The sequence below is a fragment of the Pinus tabuliformis genome, chromosome 3_1 (genome assembly GCF_031772625.1).
Source record: "Pinus tabuliformis cultivar Carrire ecotype Pingquan chromosome 3_1, CPIR1, whole genome shotgun sequence".
Lineage (NCBI taxonomy): Eukaryota > Viridiplantae > Streptophyta > Pinopsida > Pinales > Pinaceae > Pinus > Pinus tabuliformis.
In genome coordinates, this window is record NC_142301.1 from 290,794,718 (window position 1) to 290,815,440 (window position 20,723).

General features: G+C 39.3%; 1 protein-coding gene across 1 annotated transcript; it reads right to left on the reverse strand.

Moving 5' to 3' along the window:
• Window positions 1-17,252: 17,252 nt before the first annotated feature.
• LOC149186929 (uncharacterized) lies at window positions 17,253-20,513 on the reverse strand. The gene has a single exon (XM_089409501.1). It carries the CDS (start codon window positions 20,511-20,513, stop codon window positions 17,253-17,255), a length of 3,261 nt encoding a protein of 1,086 aa, XP_089265627.1.
• Window positions 20,514-20,723: the final 210 nt, after the last annotated feature.

Genomic DNA, 20,723 nt, shown 5'->3' on the forward strand with positions numbered 1-20,723 from the left:
GGCTTATCAATACCACATGCCAAAAAATCATAACTTATTTCATAGTAAAAATATTTTATTTTTATTTTTATTTTTATTTTACAACATTTTGTTAATTGAATCTAAAAGGCAAAATATTACAATTTGAGATATATCTAAACCCTCTATCCTCACAACTACTAAAAATATTCCCATACAAACTAAATAAAGGTTTTAATAAAAATAAGCTAAGATGGATCTATAGATCTATGCTGGTTCTTTATATATATATATATATATAAAGAACCGGCATAGATCTATTGATCCAAGGGATGAGAGCAAGCAAATTGACTAATTATAATAGATTAAATATAGTGCATGTTTTTTTAAAGTTTTTCATTATTTTATTTTCTTTGACATGATTGATCCAAAATATAGGTTTAATATTTTACAACCAATTAAGTTTTATTAATTTAGATAATTTCTTAAACACAATACAATGTGATCAAATTTAAGAGAGAGTTGGGGAGGGGGTGGAGAGAGGGAGGGAGATAGTGAAAAAGTTGAGGGTAGAGAGAGAGACAAAGAGAGAGTGAGGTGGGAGAGAGGGAGCGAGAGGAAGGAAGAGAGAGGAGAGCGAGAGAGAGAGAGAGATGATGTTGGAGTGGGAGAGAGAGCAAGGAAAGAACAAAGGCATAGAGAGATAGAGGTGAAGAGAGAGAGGAATGAGAAGGGAGAGATGGAGAGAGAGTGAGGGAGAGAGGAGAGAGGGAAGAGAAAGAAGAGGAGAAGATAGAGATAGGGGGAGAAGGGGAAGGGAGAGAGATGGAGAAGGACGACGAGGGGGGAGATAGTGCTAAAGTTTGACGGAGGAGAGAGAGGGGGGGAGAGTGATTTGGGGGGGAGAGATAGATGGAGGTGGGAGATAAGGGATAGAGAGGAAGGAAGATAGAGATGGAATTGGAGGGGGCAGGAAAGGGAGGAACAAGAAAAACATAGAGGGAGAAAGGTGGGGAGAGAGAGGGGGTGACAAGGGAGCCATGGAGAGAGAGAGGGAGAGAGGAGATCGGGATGGAATAGAGAGAAGGATATAGATAGAGAGGGAGAGAAGGGGAAGAGAGAGATAGACAGAGAAGGGGAAGAGATGGAGAGAGAGTGTGTGTATGTTTGGGGGGTGAGATAGAGAGAGGGAATAACAAAGATATATCTATATATATATATATATATATATATATATATATGTATATATCTATATATATATATATATATATATATATATATATATATATATATATATATATACATATACATATACATATACATATACATATACATATACATATAACCAACCTAGATCCATATTAACCCTATAACTATCAAGTGCCGAGAGGGATCCAATCTCTCGAGGTGCAAACATTTCCTCAAGTTTTGCACTAGAAAAAAAGTTTGCACCTCAAGAGATTGGATCCCTCTCGACGCTTGATAGATCCAGGGTTAAGATGGATCTAGGTCAGTTAATATGAAATTAAAGTAGTTTTTATTTGATATTATATTCTTAAAATTTAAAATTTCTCTTCAAATTAATTTCAAATTGGAACTAGATTCCATTAGATTCAATGAATATATTTTTAAAATTACAAATTATTAGAGATAAATAATGCAAAGTTGGCTCACCTATACACCATGTGAGGATGAAGAAGTGTTTAAGGAAGGATAACCTTTCAATCCCCTATCACTTGTAAGTTTAGATTCTTTCAATCCCCTATCACTTGTTAGTTTAGATTGCTTGACACAATTAAGATGGCTAACATAAACAAATGATTTATATTATTGTAGTACTTGTTAGGTAGTTGTATTTTTGTTCTTAGACTAAATTAGTCATTCATGTTAGTCATTTTTAGTTGTATTACTTATTAGCTAGTCACATATTTTAACCCACGACTAAATTAGTGATTTATGTTAGTCATTTTTAGTTTGGTCACTTAAGATTTCTTATTTTTGGTAGTATTTCACTTGGAAAAGCTATGGTGACTAACATTTTTAGTCATCTAGTCACTAATTTCTCATTTTCTACTAGTGATATTATGAAAGAGCATGGTGCACCAATCATAGACTATTGATGTGAGTCATTCCAATGCCAAAATATTGTTGTTGAGAGGCTTGTTACAAGGAAGTTGATCCAAACACCCTAGCAATTATGAAAATAAATATATTTATTGTGAGATTATTTATGATTCCAATGGGTATCTGTGAGCCTACTTTCTATGTTCTGGGTATACAATATATGTTTATGTCATCATCAATGTTAAGGCCTTTGTTTGCTTTTCCTTTTAGGTTTACCACTTCTCCTCGTCTAGATAAACTTGTAATGAAGTAGATATCCTCCACTTCAAATTGCAAAGGCATGGAATCAATCACAAAACATCCTTTCTCAGGGTCCTAGTAATTGATGAGCATTTTTAATAACTTCTTTTGGGCCAACATATTCAACATCATAATGAACTTAAGCAATCTATAATTTTTGAAGCCATTAATTGCCTCTTAGTCTCCTAAAACCAAGTTATCAACTTCCTCATGTTCTCTTTCATTCCAAACAATAGCCTTCCTCCCAAGATATACCAGATCAAATCATTAAATTTAAGTTTTAAAATTTAACTCTACGTGTATGCACCTTTTGTTATGGATAATAGCGTATACATGAAACGTTTCTTCTAGCAAGTTGTGTGTAGGACTTCCCGTATGTACCCTAATAGAACCATGCACAACCCCACTTTCAAAATGAAATTTTGTTGGTTAAATTTCAATCAAAATCTCTAAAAATGGAATCAAATCGTAGAGAAACGAGTTTAGAATGGTCTGTGTTTCATGGATTTCAATTTAGTCAGCTAGATCTTCTAAAATCAGCTGCTAAAGTTCAAAAAGGGATATGCCCAGGTCAATCAAGAGCATCTGATGAATAAGAGTGGCAAAAGATGCTATAACCCATGTGAGCTCGATGTGGATTTGGATGTCCATTGGATCTAGGCGATCCCAACCATTGGGCCCATCACACACTATACCATCCATAACTTTCATGCATGCAGAAAGCCCGATGTAGATCTGATCTATTGGATCATGTCATTATTAATCATTAGATCCATTGTGTAGTATGTCGTCTATAAACTTCGAGCATGTAGTGAACACAATATGAATTTGAACTGTTGGATTCAAACTTTCTTCGTCGTTGGATATATCATGTGCACACCCACACTATAACCTCTTTGTATGTTGCGCACCTGATATCAACCAGAGTTGTTGATCTTGCTAGACCTGGAGATGAATCATGGCCGTTGATTTTTCATTCATTGTATGGTCACCTGCTGCGTAAACACACTACTTGTTTTGTGGCTTTTCGATCCTATTCTACTTACTTTGCATGACCATTAGATGTGTTTCTAACCCCTCGATCCGATGAGATTGTTACCATGTGTGACATTGCAATCCTACTTGAGTTACTCTGTAATACATTCTTGACCTTGGTTTAACTCCCCTGTACTTGACATTAGTAACTCCAAAATTGACATCAATAACAATACAGTCAACAAAAAAATTCTTTATTTTCTTCAGATACATTCTCTTTCCATCTTATATATATATATATATATATATATATAACAATTTTGGACTCAAAACAAACTTCCTTTTATTTATCTCACATCTTGGATCTTTCCAAAAATTGTTTGTTGTAATATTGATATCATTTAGCATCCCATAAAACTTTGTGGCAAGATTTTAATGCTGTATGATTGAGGTGAATGACTGGATTATTGTCCTCGTACGATTTTAAAGATCCATGATAAGTTTTTTAATGAATATTTTATTATTATTATGATTTGATTATTTATTTCTTAATCAAATTTTAGTAGTGAATTAAATTTCTTGTGAATCTATGCATTAGTAAGTTTTTGATTTCATTATTTATTAATTAAATTTATTTTTCCCCAAATTTTTTATCACTTACTCACTAATATTAATAACATAAAAAGTTTATATGAAAAATAATAAATATTTAAAAAATAATAAATAATTATTTAAGTAAAATTAATAATTTTTTATAAAATTGAAAGAGTTAATTTTATGTTCCACTGGTCTTTCTTTACTTTACCTTATTAAAAGATATAATTTTTTTCACTAAGTAACGAATTAAATTTCTTGTGAATCTATGCATTAATAAGTTTTTTGATTTCATTATTTATTAATTAAATTTATTCGTTTCCCAATTTTTATCACTTACTCACTAATATAAATAACATAAAAAGTTTATATGAAAAATAAAAATATTTAAAAAATAATAAATAATTATTTAAGTAAAATTAATAATTTTTATAAAATTGAAAGAGTTAATTTTATGTTCGATTGCTGGTCTTTCTCTACTTTACCTTATTAAAAGATATAATTTTTTTCACTAGACAATTTATTTAAAATTTTAATGAGTTGATTAACTCCTTTGTGTGACTTCAATTTTTTTAAGTATTAGTAACCCTCCATTATTCTCACAACTTTCAATATTCCATTCACAAGATATTGATGGTCGATGAATATGTTTCTATTTATTCATTGCTTTCATTTTTGTTAAAGATTATTATGCACTGGGGAAATGGTGGCCAAGAAAAAGGACAATTTATCAAATGTTTCTTGTCAATTTTTTTATTTTCATTTTTAACAGATTTGTAAAGATAAACTCTACGTCCAATAAACAAATAACTTAGGGAAGAAAATCTATTTCAAATTCACCCAGGTTATTATTGTTTGTGATAATTTGAGCGTTATTGTTATCATGCTAGGATGTTAGTTGTGAATTCTAGTTTGATAATGCTACAATCTACCTCTCAATGAAAATAGTTGTGTAAGAATACAAATATGAGGTTAGGTTGATTTTCTATTTACTATGGAAATTACTATGACAAGTATTGGATTGAATACATTGGCATGGAAGTTGAAACATTTCTTGAACCTAGACTTCCATGTTGAAAAGGATCATGAGATTGCATCTTTAATATCGTTGAAGTTGGTTTTTGCGACAAAGTGGTGGATTGGAGTATTCAATCCAATTTTGGTGCAATTAAAAATATTATCAAGAAGATCATAATAGGCTATGGAATTTGTTAATACCCCACAGTTATTAATCCATAAGAAAAATTAAATGTTGTGCTCCTAATATAGCCATGAAAATTTCAAAGTAGAGTGGGTGAAAAGAAGATCAATGGGTGAATTCATTGATATACTTATAGTGTTATAGACATTTTTGTGCCTTACAACTCCAAGCATGAAATGTCCATAAACCAAGGGCTCCTAAGTCCCTAAAAGTGTTGTTCTAACCCCTAAAGGAACAAGGTCAACAAATTACAGCTTCTCCAGAAGTTCTCCACCAGAAACTGCTCAGAATAAGTCAAAACAGGATCATTTCAACTGCTCCACTGGCTAGGTGCGTTGCATAGCACCTGAATACACTGGCTAGGTGCATTGCAATGCACCTAAATGCACTATGAGGGTGCGTTGGGTGAGAAATGACAAATGGCAGTGTCATTCCGCGAGGTGGAGGGACAATGGAAGCTTCCAGAATCTTCTCCTATGACACTTGCCTCACTGAATTCGACCAAGGATGAGTAAGAGGCCTTCAGTCTCCAAGTGGAAGCAAGAACTAACAGAGAGAAGACACTAATCAAATCACAAGCTGACTCATCCTCCTTACATACATTTATATATGGATCCCTCATCCCAGAGATCCAGAGGCTGGAATTTCGCACATTGTAAGGAATTGCTGTTGGTTTTGAAACAAACATCAGAGCATTGGGTGATTTATGCTTTGTTGGAGGTGAAGAGGGGCTTCTTTGTTGGGAGGTTGATGCTGGGTCAGGAACCATCGGTTGTAACTCCTCCTGGATCTTCTTGTTTATCAATAAAAACTATTTGAGTTTTTCCTCCATGCTTTTGTATCATTGATGCTTGTTACATTTGTATGGTTAACTTAAATCTGATCCTAAGTTGTTTATGAATATAGATCCATGTCTTTGTATAATGTTCTTCTTCTGTGATCTTATAGGTACTTGGTGAAGCTGGGCAAGTAAGGGAGCAGGTAGCTGGAAGCTGTCAAAGAAGAGAGGGATTGGATCAAAGGATTAGCGCAAGACACAGGTCGGTTCTTTCTATTCCTCTCTATCTATAGTTCATAAAGGAAATGCAAAAGTAGTTTTCTCTGTTTGTTTCTAAGGCAGCTGTCACACCTTAGTGGGATAGAGCAGTTCTAAATAGACACTTTTCCCGGTAACAAAATGGCGACTCCGCTGGGGACGATTGTCTAATTAGTTTGTTTGTGTATCTCTTTGTTGTTTGTTTCATAAACTTATAAGTAGCATTCGAACTGCATTTGCCATAACAAATGCAAAGTAGACATCTGCTGCTTCAATCCATTCACTGGATTTGTTTATGATTTGAACAGCTGATTCACAAACTATCTGATTGCCCTTGTGATAGCTCTTAGACCCTCCTTAGATCTACCCCTGATTGTGCATTACTGATTGTTTTTACTCGGCCAAAAAACCAAAGACTGAACTGCAAACTGTGACCCAGAACCCGGACAGATTCTCGTTTCTGGCCCAGCGCAGGTACTGTTAAGAGTTCCTGCATTTCAGCGCACTTCCCGAAAGGGCAACCTACGCTGCAATCCAGTTTCTCTGTGTTACAGGTGCGCTGATCAGACTAGCCCTGTGCAGCTGTGGTTCTTGTGCTTCATTCTTTCCAGTTCTGTCTCTGAATTTTGCAGCCTGTGATTAGTATATGTCTGTTTAAAACCCCTTTTCCTTGCTATTATTCCGCCTCCTTTGTACAAAAGAACTGTAAATGTTTTTGTGTGTTTGTTGAGTCGTTTACAGTTTTCCATTGCAAAATTAGAATAGTCGTACTGTCGTCCTTTGATTTAGATCTGTCGCAAGTGTCGATTTCGATCATAGGAGAAAGTTTGATTGCTGTTGATGGTCGATTATACTTTTACTATTGCCTTTGGTCTGAATTTATTATTTTCTAGTGTCAAAAACGAGTATTCATTTCAAAATCGTAAAGTGTCATAATCGTCTTTATATTTTGATTTCGAAAAGAAGCTTGTTTGTGTTTGTCGCTTGAAAGCAAATTCAGATTTGTACATCAACTTTCTTTTTAGCATCAATACTAAAAAAGTCGAAAACAAATACATGCATGTGCATTTGCATATAGACAGTCTGTTTGGCTTGATTTAGGAAAGTGCATTTACAGTGTGCTCTTTACTCTTTGTGAAAAGATTGTGTCTTTCTTTTCCTCTAGTAGCTAGGATTTTCATTGCACAAAAGAGATAAAAGTTTGTTTATCATCTTTAGATTGCATTTTAGGAATTACATCTACATCTCGTGGTGAACCCAAAAGGAAAACTTCATAAGCAAGATCAACTTAAAATAAATTCAATGAATCTAACAATGCTTTGGAACTTAACGCACAACATTTAGAGGTCTAGGCTAGAGACGTATTCCGGCATCGTAAAGCCTGGTAACTGTTGTCCTCACTGATGGTTGGGTGATTCCTCCACTTTGAGACGATAAGTGCCAGTACGGACTTGTGCTCCCATGTACCATCGAGTATATTTTGGGAGACCCCTATAGGCTTAAATCCTTTATCCTTAGGAAGCTGTGTCTGCCGCCCTATCGATCGCAATGCACTGAACACAGCATTCGGGAAGATTGACTGCCGTACTGTAAAAAGTATTCTGCAGTTTTGCGATTGGTTTGGTACTCCCTCTACCTAGACCTCCAAAGCAGTCCCTTTCGTTCCTTTTCAGACTCCTTAACGGAAAAGGTCCATCTGAGCACTTGTCACTTTAGGCTCATTAAAAATTGAAGGAGACTAGAGTCATCTTTTGTTTTTTCTCGACTCTTAAAAACTGAAAAAACAAGTTGTGTCAAAGCGTATAAGAATTTATTTTAAACGGAATATTCATTACCCTTTCCTACATTGATCTTGGGTTGAGAAAATGGAGTCTACCAACCAAGGAATTCCCCTTGGAGGAAATCCTAGTCCCTTCTCCTCTTGGGGAGATGTTGGTGCGCCCCATGTGGCCACATTGTCGCTTCCAGGGCTGACAATTGGTCTGCCAGTATGGCTCTTCTCAACCTCTGTCGTTCAGAACACCACTATTCCTGAACAATCGAATCAGCAATTAGACGAGTCCAGAGTTGCCCACCAACCTTCTACTTCCTCTAATTCTTCCTCTCCTCCTTCCTCTTCGCTTAATGGGGCTGGTAAAGCCAAAAGTCAAGTTCCTAAGGAGAAGAAGGAAAAGAAGAAGAAAGAGAAGAAGAAGAAGGAGCCAAAGGCGAATGGGGGAAAACGAGTGTCGTCTAACGAAAATCCACACACTGCACCGACCAGGCCTAAATCGCCATGTGTCATTTGCAAAGGAGACCACTTTCACAGAGATTGTCCTTGCATCCCTCTGATATTAAGGGACTGGTCTCCTCGTTTGCACAACCCGGTGTCATCAACCTCTGATGATCATGTTGAAAGCACACCATCAACTAGTGAAAGTGAAGCCCCATGACAAAAAGGGAAATGTAGATTTCCTTGTAAACTGTGCGAAGGCGATCATGCCGTCCACCGTTGTCCCTTCTTAGACGAAGCTAAAAGAGTTTTGGATAATCGTCTGGTTTCACCGTTACGACTTCCTCCTGGATATATAAAACTCTTGCCGAGTCCTTCATTAGTTGAAAATCCGGCTGGCTCGCTCAGGTGGTCGGCTGAAGCACCTATAATTGAAGATAAACCATCTGGATCCATACCAGACGAAAGTCAAAAGGTCGAGGCGGCAGTTGACCCGGTCTTGCCTTCAGAGGTTTCATCTTCAGATGATACTGTCACTGAGGAGAACAAGGATGACACCGTCCAAATTCTCTTCATAAACACAGACTCCGACGAACATGGGGGCAATTTACCCGTTCCTTTACCGCAGGAAGGAAGTTCGTCAGAGCCGTACCCGGCCGTCTACTCGGTCCCACCTCCAAGCAACCTAGTTGTCTCCTTCGACTGGAATCAACTAGGCAGACCCCGTTTACCAACAAGCATACCATTCCGAATTATCGTTCAAATATATAGAATTGTTATGGCTGGTACCATCATAGATGAGGGGGCTTCTGTGAGTATCCTTTCCTCAACTGCTTGGAAAGCGCTTGGTTCACCATCGCTTTCGCCTGAGATGAGAAATCTGACAGGCTTTGATAAAGGAACCAGTCAACCTTTAGGGATCCTTCCCGATGTGGCCATAACATTGAGAGGGAAAACCGTTCACATGAACGTAATGGTAGTTCAAGGACCCCTAGATTACAATCTACTCCTTGGACGAGACTATATTTATTGCATGAGAGCCATTGTCTCATCACTCTTTAGAGTGATGTGTTTTCCACACGAAGGAAGAGTGGTCAAGCTCGTGGACCAGCTTTCATTTCCCAGATCACGCATAGAAAATAGTCATATACCATCCCTAAATGGTCTTTTCACGCAAGAAATGTCTCAATCTCCAGTCCGTCCACCCGATGAGCGCGAGTAATTCGGGGGGACATGACTGAAACCCAGGGGGCATGCACCCTGGTCTGCTTCGGCAAAAAAACTTCGGGTATAGAGTAGGTTTCCGCGGGAGAATATGACTACTTTGTACCCTCGTTTGTGATTGGAAGAGGGGGTTATTCTAGAACAAGATTCTCTTGTCAAAGTTATGTGAGTTGGCGAGTGCCGCCACTCACCTTTGTTTATCTCGGTAGACATCGTCGAAGAAGTGTTTTGTTTGCGCCGTGAATAGAACAATCTTTGGGTAACCTGTAAGAGGTAGGCCTCTCTCGGTAAAACAAATGTTTTGGCGGAAAGAAGTAGAGGTAACCTTGAAACTCTGTTTTATACCTGGGGGCATGCAAGCCTTTTGGCATGCAAGCGAAGAGCGACTATTTATTTTTTAAATTTTTAGGACCTCTAACCCTTTAAACCCGTAGGATTGGTCGTTTCCTAACTTGCATAAAGAAAGGATGTGGGGCAAAACTCTAAAAGTTGCCGTTTTTATATGAGACATTCTTATCATACGACTGGATTAATCGAGCAGTGTTACCGCAAGGTTCAAGCTCGTTAAAAAATAAACCCGCACCGAGCAAATGTTTCCACCCGCGTTTAAGCTCGTTAAAAAATGAACTATTCCCTGGTAAATAACCACTGTGAATGTAGTACTTCAACCGTTAAAGCCTTGGTCGTGTTTGCACCGTCACCTCCACTTTTTCATTGGCCGATCATTCACCTCCACTTGATTGTTTACCCATTTTGAGGAACAGCTACGAAGAGTGATTTCACTAGCCATCCTTGTGACACTGCCGTGATTGGAAAATTCCAAACCTTACCTGGAATCAGCTGCTACCCATTTTATCACTCGTTCCTCAAAAGACGAGTCTTCTTTAAGCTCTTTTCAACTGACTCGTAAAATATGAAAAGATTGCCGAGTCCTTGGCCTTCCAGCTCGTTAAAGGGACAGGAAGTGCTATCCCTCATCTAGATTTTAATCTTTTTGGACCTGAGGGATTATTGCACAAAAAGATCGAGCGCTTGTTTTGTTCGGCTCGTTAAAACTATCGAAAATTCAACCCTTCTGTATTGTTTTATACTTTTTCAGACTTAAGGGATTAGATGACGAAAAAGGAATTTTGGAGTTACCTTTACGTACCTTTTCAGACTCTCTAAAAATGAAAAGGACCGAGTTATCTTTGTCGTTAAACTCGTTAAAAAGATTAATAGCGACAAACTTGTCTTTAGACGAGAACGAGTTTCATTATCGCTAGGCTCGTTAAAACATAGCAATGGGTTTGCCCGAAGGGCAAATTATAGAACAAGCATATGTTATCCTCCTCAAGCTTGACAAAAATAAAGAGGTACTGGTCAGCAATGACTGGGGAAAAATTGGGAAGAAAACTCAAAGAATCTTTATTGGTAGCAAGTCGCTCTTGAACATGACACTTCCACTCCGTGTCCGAGTCGGGTTGGGTTGTTTCATTCACCGGTCACATCGCCATGGTCACACCATACCATCCACATTTGGGGTTAATGCTACCAATCCATCACATCAGTGTCGCCGACATGTTCAAGAGAAGTCATCCAGAGAGGCCACCTGTGTCCCACCCACTACCATACATTATACTCCATTCTTTCATGACCGCCACCCTGAACCGTATATCATCAGATCGTTTTCACCTCCATCAAAATCATTTGCTCCGTTCCGTGTCATTGATGTGGGATTCATTAAGGCCCTCCTGTGACGGATCACTTCTTGTCGACATCAGCTCATTATCCAAGAAGTTGGTCTAGGAACACCCCATTCAGTACTTTGAAGCTTGCATGCCTTAATGGCAAGTTTCTCACTTCCGGCGACAGGTTTACATCAATGACCTTCGACCGAAAGATTTTGCATGGTGTTCGACGCCAAGTCCTTTATTCACACCACGTGAATTGTACTGCAGTACCTTGAGGATCATTATCATTATCGGTGATTCCTCTCGCGCTTGTTAATAGTTTACATCATTGACTGGTAATCAAGCGATGTCTTTCCATGTTCGACTTCAGGACATTTCTCACATGGATCGACTTGTACTTTGAGTGAAGATCGGACGAGATTGAAGACCCCAGATCTAGTTTCATCCATCCGGGCTGCGATATATATTCAGGGAAATAAAGACATTAAATGTACAAGCATTGCAGCACAGATAATCATCCTACCAAAAGGATGATGGCTCTATCAGAATCATCAGTCTACACTCAGACGATTGTCTGTCCTATGTACATAAAAATGAATTTATAAAGCTGAGCATGGGAATGCCCGCCTCAGCTAGGTCACGAAAATAGTATGAAGATAATGTATTGTATTGTATCTTATTACAGGTCTCCTCCCAGCATTGAAAGAACTTCGGATCCTCATAATAAAGCATTTCACCTGATTAACGGCCTCATACTTTAGGGGGCAACTGTTATAGACATTTTTGTGCCTTACAACTCCAAGCATGAAATGTCCATAAACCAAGGGCTCCTAAGTCCCTAAAAGTGTTGTTCTAACCCCTAAAGGAACAAGGTCAACAAATTACAGCTTCTCCCAGAAGTTCTCCACCAGAAACTGCTCAGAATAAGTTAAAACAGGATCATTTCAACTGCTCCACTGGCTAGGTGCATTGCAACGCACCTAAATGCACTATGAGGGTGCGTTGGGCGAGAAATGACAAATGGCAGTGTCATTCTGCGAGGTGGAGGGACAATGGAAGCTTCCAGAATCTTCTCCTATGACACTTGCCTCACTGAATTCGACCAAGGATGAGTAAGAGGCCTTCAGTCTCCAAGTGGAAGCAAGAACTGACAGAGAGAAGACACTAATCAAATCAAAAGCTGACTCATCCTCCTTACATACATCTATATATGGATCCCTCATCCCAGAGATCCAGAGGCTGGAATTTTGCACATTGTAAGGAATTGCTGTTGGTTTTGAAACAAACATCAGAGTATTGGGTGATTTATGCTTTGTTGGAGGTGAAGAGGGGCTTCTTTGCTGGGAGGTTGACGCTGGGTCAGGAACCATCGGTTGTAACTCCTCCTGGATCTTCTTGTTTATCATTAAAAACTATTTGAGTTTTTCCTCCATGCTTTTGTATCATTGATGCTTGTTACATTTGTATGGTTAACTTAAATCTGATCCTAAGTTGTTTATGAATATAGATCCATGTCTTTGTATAGTTTTCTTCTTCTGTGATCTTACAGGTACTTGGTGAAGCTGGGCAAGTAAGGGAGCAGGTAGCTGGAAGCTGTCAAAGAAGAGAGGGATTGGATCAAAGGATTAGCGCAAGACACAGGTCGGTTCTTTCTATTCCTCTCTATCTATAGTTCATAAAGGAAATGCAAAATTAGTTTTCTCTGTTTGTTTCTAAGGCAGCTGTCACACCTTAGTGGGATAGAGCAGTTCTAAATAGACACTTTTCCCGGTAACATATAGGCACCCTTTGAGAAATATGAGACCTCAGTAGTTTTTTTTTTTATGCATGATGTGCACAAGATAGGGATATACAATGAAGAAGATCAATGGGTGAATCTATTGATATACTTATAGGCAACCTTTGAGAAATATGAAACCTCATTTCATACCAGTATTTTGAGATGATAAGTAGTCTCTCTTATACATGATGTGCACAAGATAAGGATATATAATGAAGTTTTAGTGTTTTGTTCTAGATAATAATTGTGTTTTATATATGTTTTAGTGAAATGTGGATTAAGCTACATGGTTGAAATTGTGCTTGCATTTCTCTTTATTTTGACTATATTAACTAGTGATATCATGGTTTCCATATTCCAATAATATCTATTTTAAATTGATAGAAATCATCAATTTACACTATTAATCATCACTCAAATACACTAACAAATATTACAAAATTTCAAGATTTTTTAACTAACTTTCCTATTACAAAATCCTCATTAAGATGAAAATGAAATTAAAAAGAAATAAATCCAAATGCAATAAAAATAGAAGATACAGACCATCCAATAATAGAAGTGGTATTTGAATCCCACGTATGGAAACAATCAAAGTTGTGGGACTTTATCACATAATTCAATGAAATTATTGTAAGCTTATAATGTAAAAGGGGAGTTACGAATTGATATATTTAAAATTATATTCAAATGATGATGTAGTTAGTGGACACTCTAACCTAAAAAGGTTAAGAAAATTGTATAGTTTACCAAATCGAATACTGAAATAGGAAGTTAAATATTTTTATGAGATGCTTCACTTCTTCAAAATTATAATATAATTAAGTATTAAAATCGGTGTCGAGATTGATGTGTATTAATAGTGTTTTTAATTTTTTTCCTTGAGGAAAAATCATAATTTTTTATTAATTAGAAAAATTATATGTAGTAGATGTTTGTATGGTATATGCATTATATTAGTCATAGCCTTTAAAAAATGTATAAGTCTGTACATAATTTACCACATAGGGTATACTGATTAGATCATGAGCAAAAAATATATATATACAAAATGTCAACTAGAAACTATTATAATCAATGCTGAAAACTGCAAGAAAATTTAGGGCTTGTCGGCCCTCTGATAGGGCCGATTTATATAGGTCCAATGATAGTACTGGTAGTGTTCTTCTCCATGCTGCTCCTGAATTATCCACAATCCTCTGGGATGTGCGGTGGCCACCTTGGAAAGTTGGTTGGCAGCCGAATTACATTCACTATAAATATGTTGACGTGAGATATAATTAAATTGAGCTTTTAAGATCATGATTTCATCCAAAATTTTATTGAGAAAGTGCATATGACACGCTGAAATGTTATTGAACCAATTGATGGTGATTTTTGAGTCTCCGAAAATCTGAATATGGTTGCATGCATGTGCAAGTGCAAAATGTAGTAGATGTCTAAGAGAGATCAATTCTACATAGTTGTTTGTCCCCATTCCTAAACCCATTGAATTTTGAAGTGGTGATTTTCAGTTTTATGTAGAAGGATTCCCCCTCCACAACCCTTTGCTTGTGCTGTGCCATCAAAATAGGCCCAGGGAATAGTGCGATCAATCGTTTCAGGTAAGACTACACGACCAGCAGGCGGATGATTTTCATTTGGTAATTCGTGATATGCAACAACAATTTTAGCAATGGAGGACTGCCATCGAGCCATTTTATCTCTGAAAATAATCCCATTTCTTGCAAGCCAAATAGACCAACAAATAAGCAGGGGATGGCAGCTTACTTTTGTATTGAGGGATGCTCCTTGCCAAAGTTCCCAGGCATTTGTTACATTGTGTCCATGCCATCTGATAGTAATGGATAGGGCAGCAAGGACCTATTCCCAAATGTGATTTACCATCGGGAAAGATAGGAATAGGTGGTCATTTGTTTCCTCTACTTGATGACAGAGCACACACTAGGTGGGGCCGAAGAAAGAGCGATGCATTAAATTATGCCCTGTTGGTGTCTTGTTCTGAATGACATTCCACATAAGCAACTTTGTTCGTGGAGGCACTTTGAGCTTCCATAGCTTCCCCCACCAATCCAAAAGCACAAGTGGTTTGTGGGCAATATGAATAACAAGATAACTAGCCTTCAAGGAGTATGTGCCATTTTACGCGAGGGTCCATATAAGTTCATTTGCCCCATCTTTTATTCGGACATGTGATTGAGTCAGTGTTGTGATATATCCTTCCTAATCTTGCTGCTAATGAGAAAGTATGCCCAAGTGCTCCGCGGAAACCCATGCTTGTATGCCCAAGTGCTCCGCTGAAACCCATGCTTGTGAAAAGATACTGTTGTTCCTTAGATCAGCAACATGAGCAATCACATTTATATTCCTATGTTTGAGAAATTGTATGAGGTCAGGAGGTAAACGAAACATGTTCCCACAGCCAAACCAGGGGTCAATGCCAATGTGAACGGATGTGCCATCGTTGATTATCCATGCTATTCCATTCCTAATAGTAGGCATGGTGTGTAGGATTGCTCGCCAAACCATTGATGTTCCAGATCACTGCCAAGTGGGCAAACGTATCCAGTGCATGCGCTGATGTGGCCAGATGTATTTGTAATAGATTACTTATGTCCAGAGACTATGAGAGGTGAGGATAAGCCAACCCATATTTGCAGCAAGTGCATGTGCGAAGGAGGATAGATCCTTCTTCTCCAACCACCTCATTTCTTTGGTATTGTAATATGTTTCCAACCCACCCAAGAAAATGGTTTACCTTCTTTATAGCCATTCCAAAGGAATCTGCAACATAGCCATTGAATCTGGGACAAAATTCCTTTGGGAACCCATGCCAGAGACATCTAATAAATAGGTGTAGCCTCCAAGATAGTTTTGATAAGCACTAGTCGACTCGCCTTGGAGAGGAATTTGTGGTTCCAATTGAGTAAAAGCATTTTAAGGTGTTGTTTTTTTTTTAACAGAATCGGTTACTTTTATATTGTAAAAACTCAGAAGCATAATTCTAGTACATAGATATCGGAGGTTTGGGCGAAGAGGATCAAAACCGGGTGCGCAGACCCATTTTCCTCGTTTCTGCCTCTATGATGACTGAAATTGAAGAGAAAACGGCTATATTGCCTTACAAAAGCGCCTCCTAACCAACAGAATTTACAGACCATAGATTTTTTTAAGGGAATTTTTGAGTGGCCGAATCATCCGGCATGGGATCTCTCCTTGCACTGGCTTTGGTGGAGGCTTCGGCTTGATAGCTCTGGGAAAGGGCTCTGATCTGTTCGATGGCTTCCTCCATATGGCTGCACCTTCCTTTCAGATTTTCAATCTCTTCCTTCTGCTTCTCCAATTTCTTTCTCTTCGACCTGCTGTCAGCTTCATAGTCGTCTTTCAGGTCATTAAAATGCTTGACGAATCTGTTAATCATGATTGTGTGGGTTCTGCACATGGTGCACTCATTGTTGAAAATCCTGTCTATTGGATTGATTGCTGGCTCCTGAGCGTTCGGCTGGTCTTGATCCGCCATGTAACTGGACTGATTGAGAGAATCTGAAGTGTAGGGAGAAAGGTGGAGATCGGGGAGAATGGGAATATCGGGAAGGGGAGCAGTATTACAGTGAATGTGGCTCAGAGATGGGAGGATCGAAGAGCGCTGGGGGAAGGGGTGGATGTATAGCGATGTAATACAAAGGCCTCTGCAACGATCAAAGAACAAGAAGTCAGCTTTAAATAAAACGACAGAGCGAAAACCAGCATTTACCAGGAGCGAGGGGCGAAGCTCTGGATCCCGATGAGAGTTGGAGACATCAGATTGTTGCCAACGCTTGATGAGATCACAGCGGAGATGCCTTGCATAGCCACGGACTGAAGAGTTACTGAGGATCACACTGCAATTTATAGATATAGAGGTGACCCTCAGATGCTTGATCCAGTTCTGTGAATATCTGTTCTTGGGAGAGGAGAGATCCTCTGTAATGATTTTACTGCGGTCGAGGAGCATGCCTACGGGATGGGCACGATCACGTTTCCTGAGAATGACTGCGCTGATCAGAGAGTGATTCATGATGAGACAGTACCTGCCTGTATGAACCGGATCCTGAGGGCGGCTTATTCTCCTTTGGTACCAGGGTGGGCAGTCGAGAAGATTTGAGGGTGAGGAGGGAGATTTGGGGAAGGACCAGATAAAGTGGAGATGATGCCTGAGGTGACCGATGTCCTGAGATGGGGGGGAGAAAGCCTGCTTAGGGTATATCTTTTTCATAAACCTTATCATTCTCCCTGACCTGGCCTGTGTGTCTGCCTGTAGCTTTATTAGCTTGCTCATCTGCCTCCATGTTGTTTCCTCTTAGAATGTGCTTGAAGGTTACTTCGCTGAAACACCTGATGTTTTCCATTATCCGGTCTTTGATTCTATTTAGAGCTATTTGCTTGAAATCTTTCCCTGAGTTCATGGCCGCTATTATGATAGCAGAATCGCCCATGACAAGAAGGTTTTGGAGGCCGAGTTTCCTAGCGATAGAGGTCCCCAGTAGGAGGCTATATGCCTCTGCCTTATTATTTGACATGGTGCCTAATCCCCATTCATAAGTGACTATGGTTTTCCCCTGAGAGTCTCTGATAATTCCACCAGCTCCAGCTTGGCCCGGATTATTTTTTGATGCTCCATCAAAGTGGAGGGTGGATCTCTTTTGTTTTTGTATCCAATTTTTGACTTCATCCTTGGTCCCTCTCAATTTCCAGTCCAGATGTCCTATTCCTGTGTTAGCATTTTTTTGGGCTCTTGTTTCATAATTGAATCTGCTCATCCACTCTTTTATACTGTCATCTGTTAATTCCGAATCTGCCTGGGGTATGCCATTTGCTTCAATGGTCTCTGAAATGAGTGCAATCGTTTTGGCCAGGATGCTAGAGATACTTGGCTTCTTGTTGTTGAATATGCACTTGTTTCTGGCGATCCAAATCTGCCAGCAGAGATTTGAGGGAATACTGTTCCACATCCTTTTAGCTAGGTTCTTGCTTTTGTTGGAATGAGGGAAACTTTTTCCCCAGCCTTTCTGAAGGAGAGTGATCTGGTTAGGGAGATCACCTATATTTAGGGGGCTGGTGATGAGTTTCCAACAAGACTTTGCAAAGGGGCATTCTGTAAAGAGATGGTTGCTGCTTTCCTCAGCCTCCTTGCACATGCAACACATTGAGGGGCCTTGTATGCCCTTCTTCCTGAGGTTTTCCGCAGTAAGAATTTTGCCATGAAGAAGGGTCCAGTTGAAAAGTTTTACCTTTGGCAGGCATTCAGTTCTCCAAGCTGCTTTATGGAGTGGCCAGTTGTTGATTGCTGATGAATTTTGGAGTGCTTTGTAGCCTTCTTTAACCGTATAGCTGCCTCCATTGGGGTCCCAAACAAACTTGTCATCTGACATTCTGTTTGTTGGAGCTGAGCCTATGAGAGAAAACTTAAGGTCGACCCAGAGGTTCTTGAGATCATTGGGGAGAGAGAAAGATTTCCAGCCTGTCCAGCAGTTCTGTTCCCAAATAGAGATATCATAAAGAGTTTTGAGATTTGCCTCTGTCATCCACTGTTGCAGGGGCCTGAATTTAGGGAACATTTCCCTAGTCTCCGTGCCCATTATTCTATCCTCCCATATGCTGATATGTCTGCCATTGCCCGGAGCTCTTGAAATACAGGATTTGAATTGGGGGAGAGTTTTTTTAATTAGTTTCCATACAGGTGTGCACTGTCTATCGATGATGGCTTCTGAGAGGATATTGTTGTTGACCCCGTTCAGATATTTCCTCTTGATGACCTCTGTCCACCAGGTCCCTTTCTCATTGAGAATTCTCCACGTCAATTTGAAGCCCATAGCCATATTTGCTAATCTTGGTATTCTAATTCCGAGCCCTCCTTTTTCTAAGGGAAGAATGACCTTGTCCCATTTTACCAGGCTGAACTTTTTTGTGTCTTGCTTTCCCCCCTTCCACAAAAAGCTTCTAATAATCAACTCCATGTGCTTATGGATGCTTGCCGGGGCGAGAGTAGTGGCAAATTGATAGATAGGGAGGGCTGAAAGGATGGCCTTGATAAGGATTGTTCTGCCCGCCAAGTTAAGCCAATACACCCCCCAGCTCTGAAGCTTCCCTCTCAATTTCTCAATTAGCTTGGCCCAAATCTCGGTTTTGATTGAATCCTTGGCTAATGGTAGCCCCAAGTACATAAAGTGGGACCAGTTCGATTGGGCAGGGATTTCCATGATCATAGAGATTCTTTGGGTTATGTATCTTGGGACATTCCAGGTGTAGACCATGCACTTGTTGTTGTTTAATTTACCTCCAGAGGCTTGGAGAAAGAGGTCCAAAGTTTTCTTGAACCTCCTGGCCATAAGGCTTGAGGCACCTCCGATTAACAGAGTATCATCAGCAAAAAGGGAGTGATTGATCCCCTTGGTTCCTCGGACAATATCTACTCCTGTTATTTCCTTTAACTTGCGCTTATTCTCCAGGTGCAAGCTTAGCGTTTCAGCCATGATAATATAGAGGAAGGGTGATAGCGGGCATCCTTGCCTCAGGCCTCTTGAACTTTTGAAGGCATTGCATGGCCTACCATTAATAAGGGGAGCTGTCCAGTTGAAGGAAATGCATTCCATGACCCTGCTGATGAAGTGCTCAGAGATACCAAATTTCTTTAGGACTGCCTGTAGGAATGAATGGTTAACCCGGTCAAAGGCGTTCGCCATGTCGAGCTTGATGATCATGCCCCTTTCATTTCTAGCTATGCTGCTGTGGATTGCCTCCTGTATGAGAATGACATTATCCGTTATATGCCTCCTAGGGACAAAGCCTCCTTGGTTCTCGGAGATGAGGGAAGGGAGGATTTTTTTTAGCCTGTTTGCCAGGATCTTAGTGATGATTTTGTAGGAGACATTACACAACGATATAGGTCTGAATCTATCAAATGTTTGGGGGTTGGGATCTTTAGGGATAAGAGCTAGGTGGGAGGATTTAATACTGCTGCCCATTTTGCATTTTGTGAAGAAGTTTTTTGCCATTCTGATGTAGTCCTTCTTGATGATTTCCCAATGGGTTCTGTAAAAGCCCACTGTGAAACCATCAGGGCCTGGAGCCTTGTCTAAGGGCATGCTGTGAATTGACCATTCAATCTCCTCCGTCGTGATCTCTTTGTCCAAATCTGCATTTTGGGCTTCTGAGATCTTGTTCTCAATTATATTGAGGAAATCCGGGTTTTCCAAGTATTGAGGATCAGCTGTGAGAAGAGTTTGAAAATGTCGGGACGCTGCTTCCTTGATTTCCCCTTGTTCTGTTAGCTCTCTTCCCTCCACTGTTATTCTTTCAATGTTGTTCCCTGCTCGCCTTAGTTTGAGGCTGTTATGAAAAAACGAGGTATTTTTGTCTCCTGATTTGAGCCAAAGGCATCTTGATTTCTGCCTTTGCTCTTCCTCTTCCTTTCGATTCAGTTTGTATAGCTCCTTATACAGTTCATTTTCTTTCATTTGATCTTCTTCTGTGTCTTGGCCTCCTTCCTTTTCTTGATTCCACTGTGCTATTTTCGTTTGGAGATCGATTTTTTTTTCCCTTCCTCTATTGCGTATTTTCTTGCCCATTGCTTGATGGCTGTTCGGAGGAGCTTGAGCTTGGTTTCCCAGATGTAATGAGGGGAGCCCGAGATTTCAATTGCCCAGTGATCCTTTATCAAGTTTCTG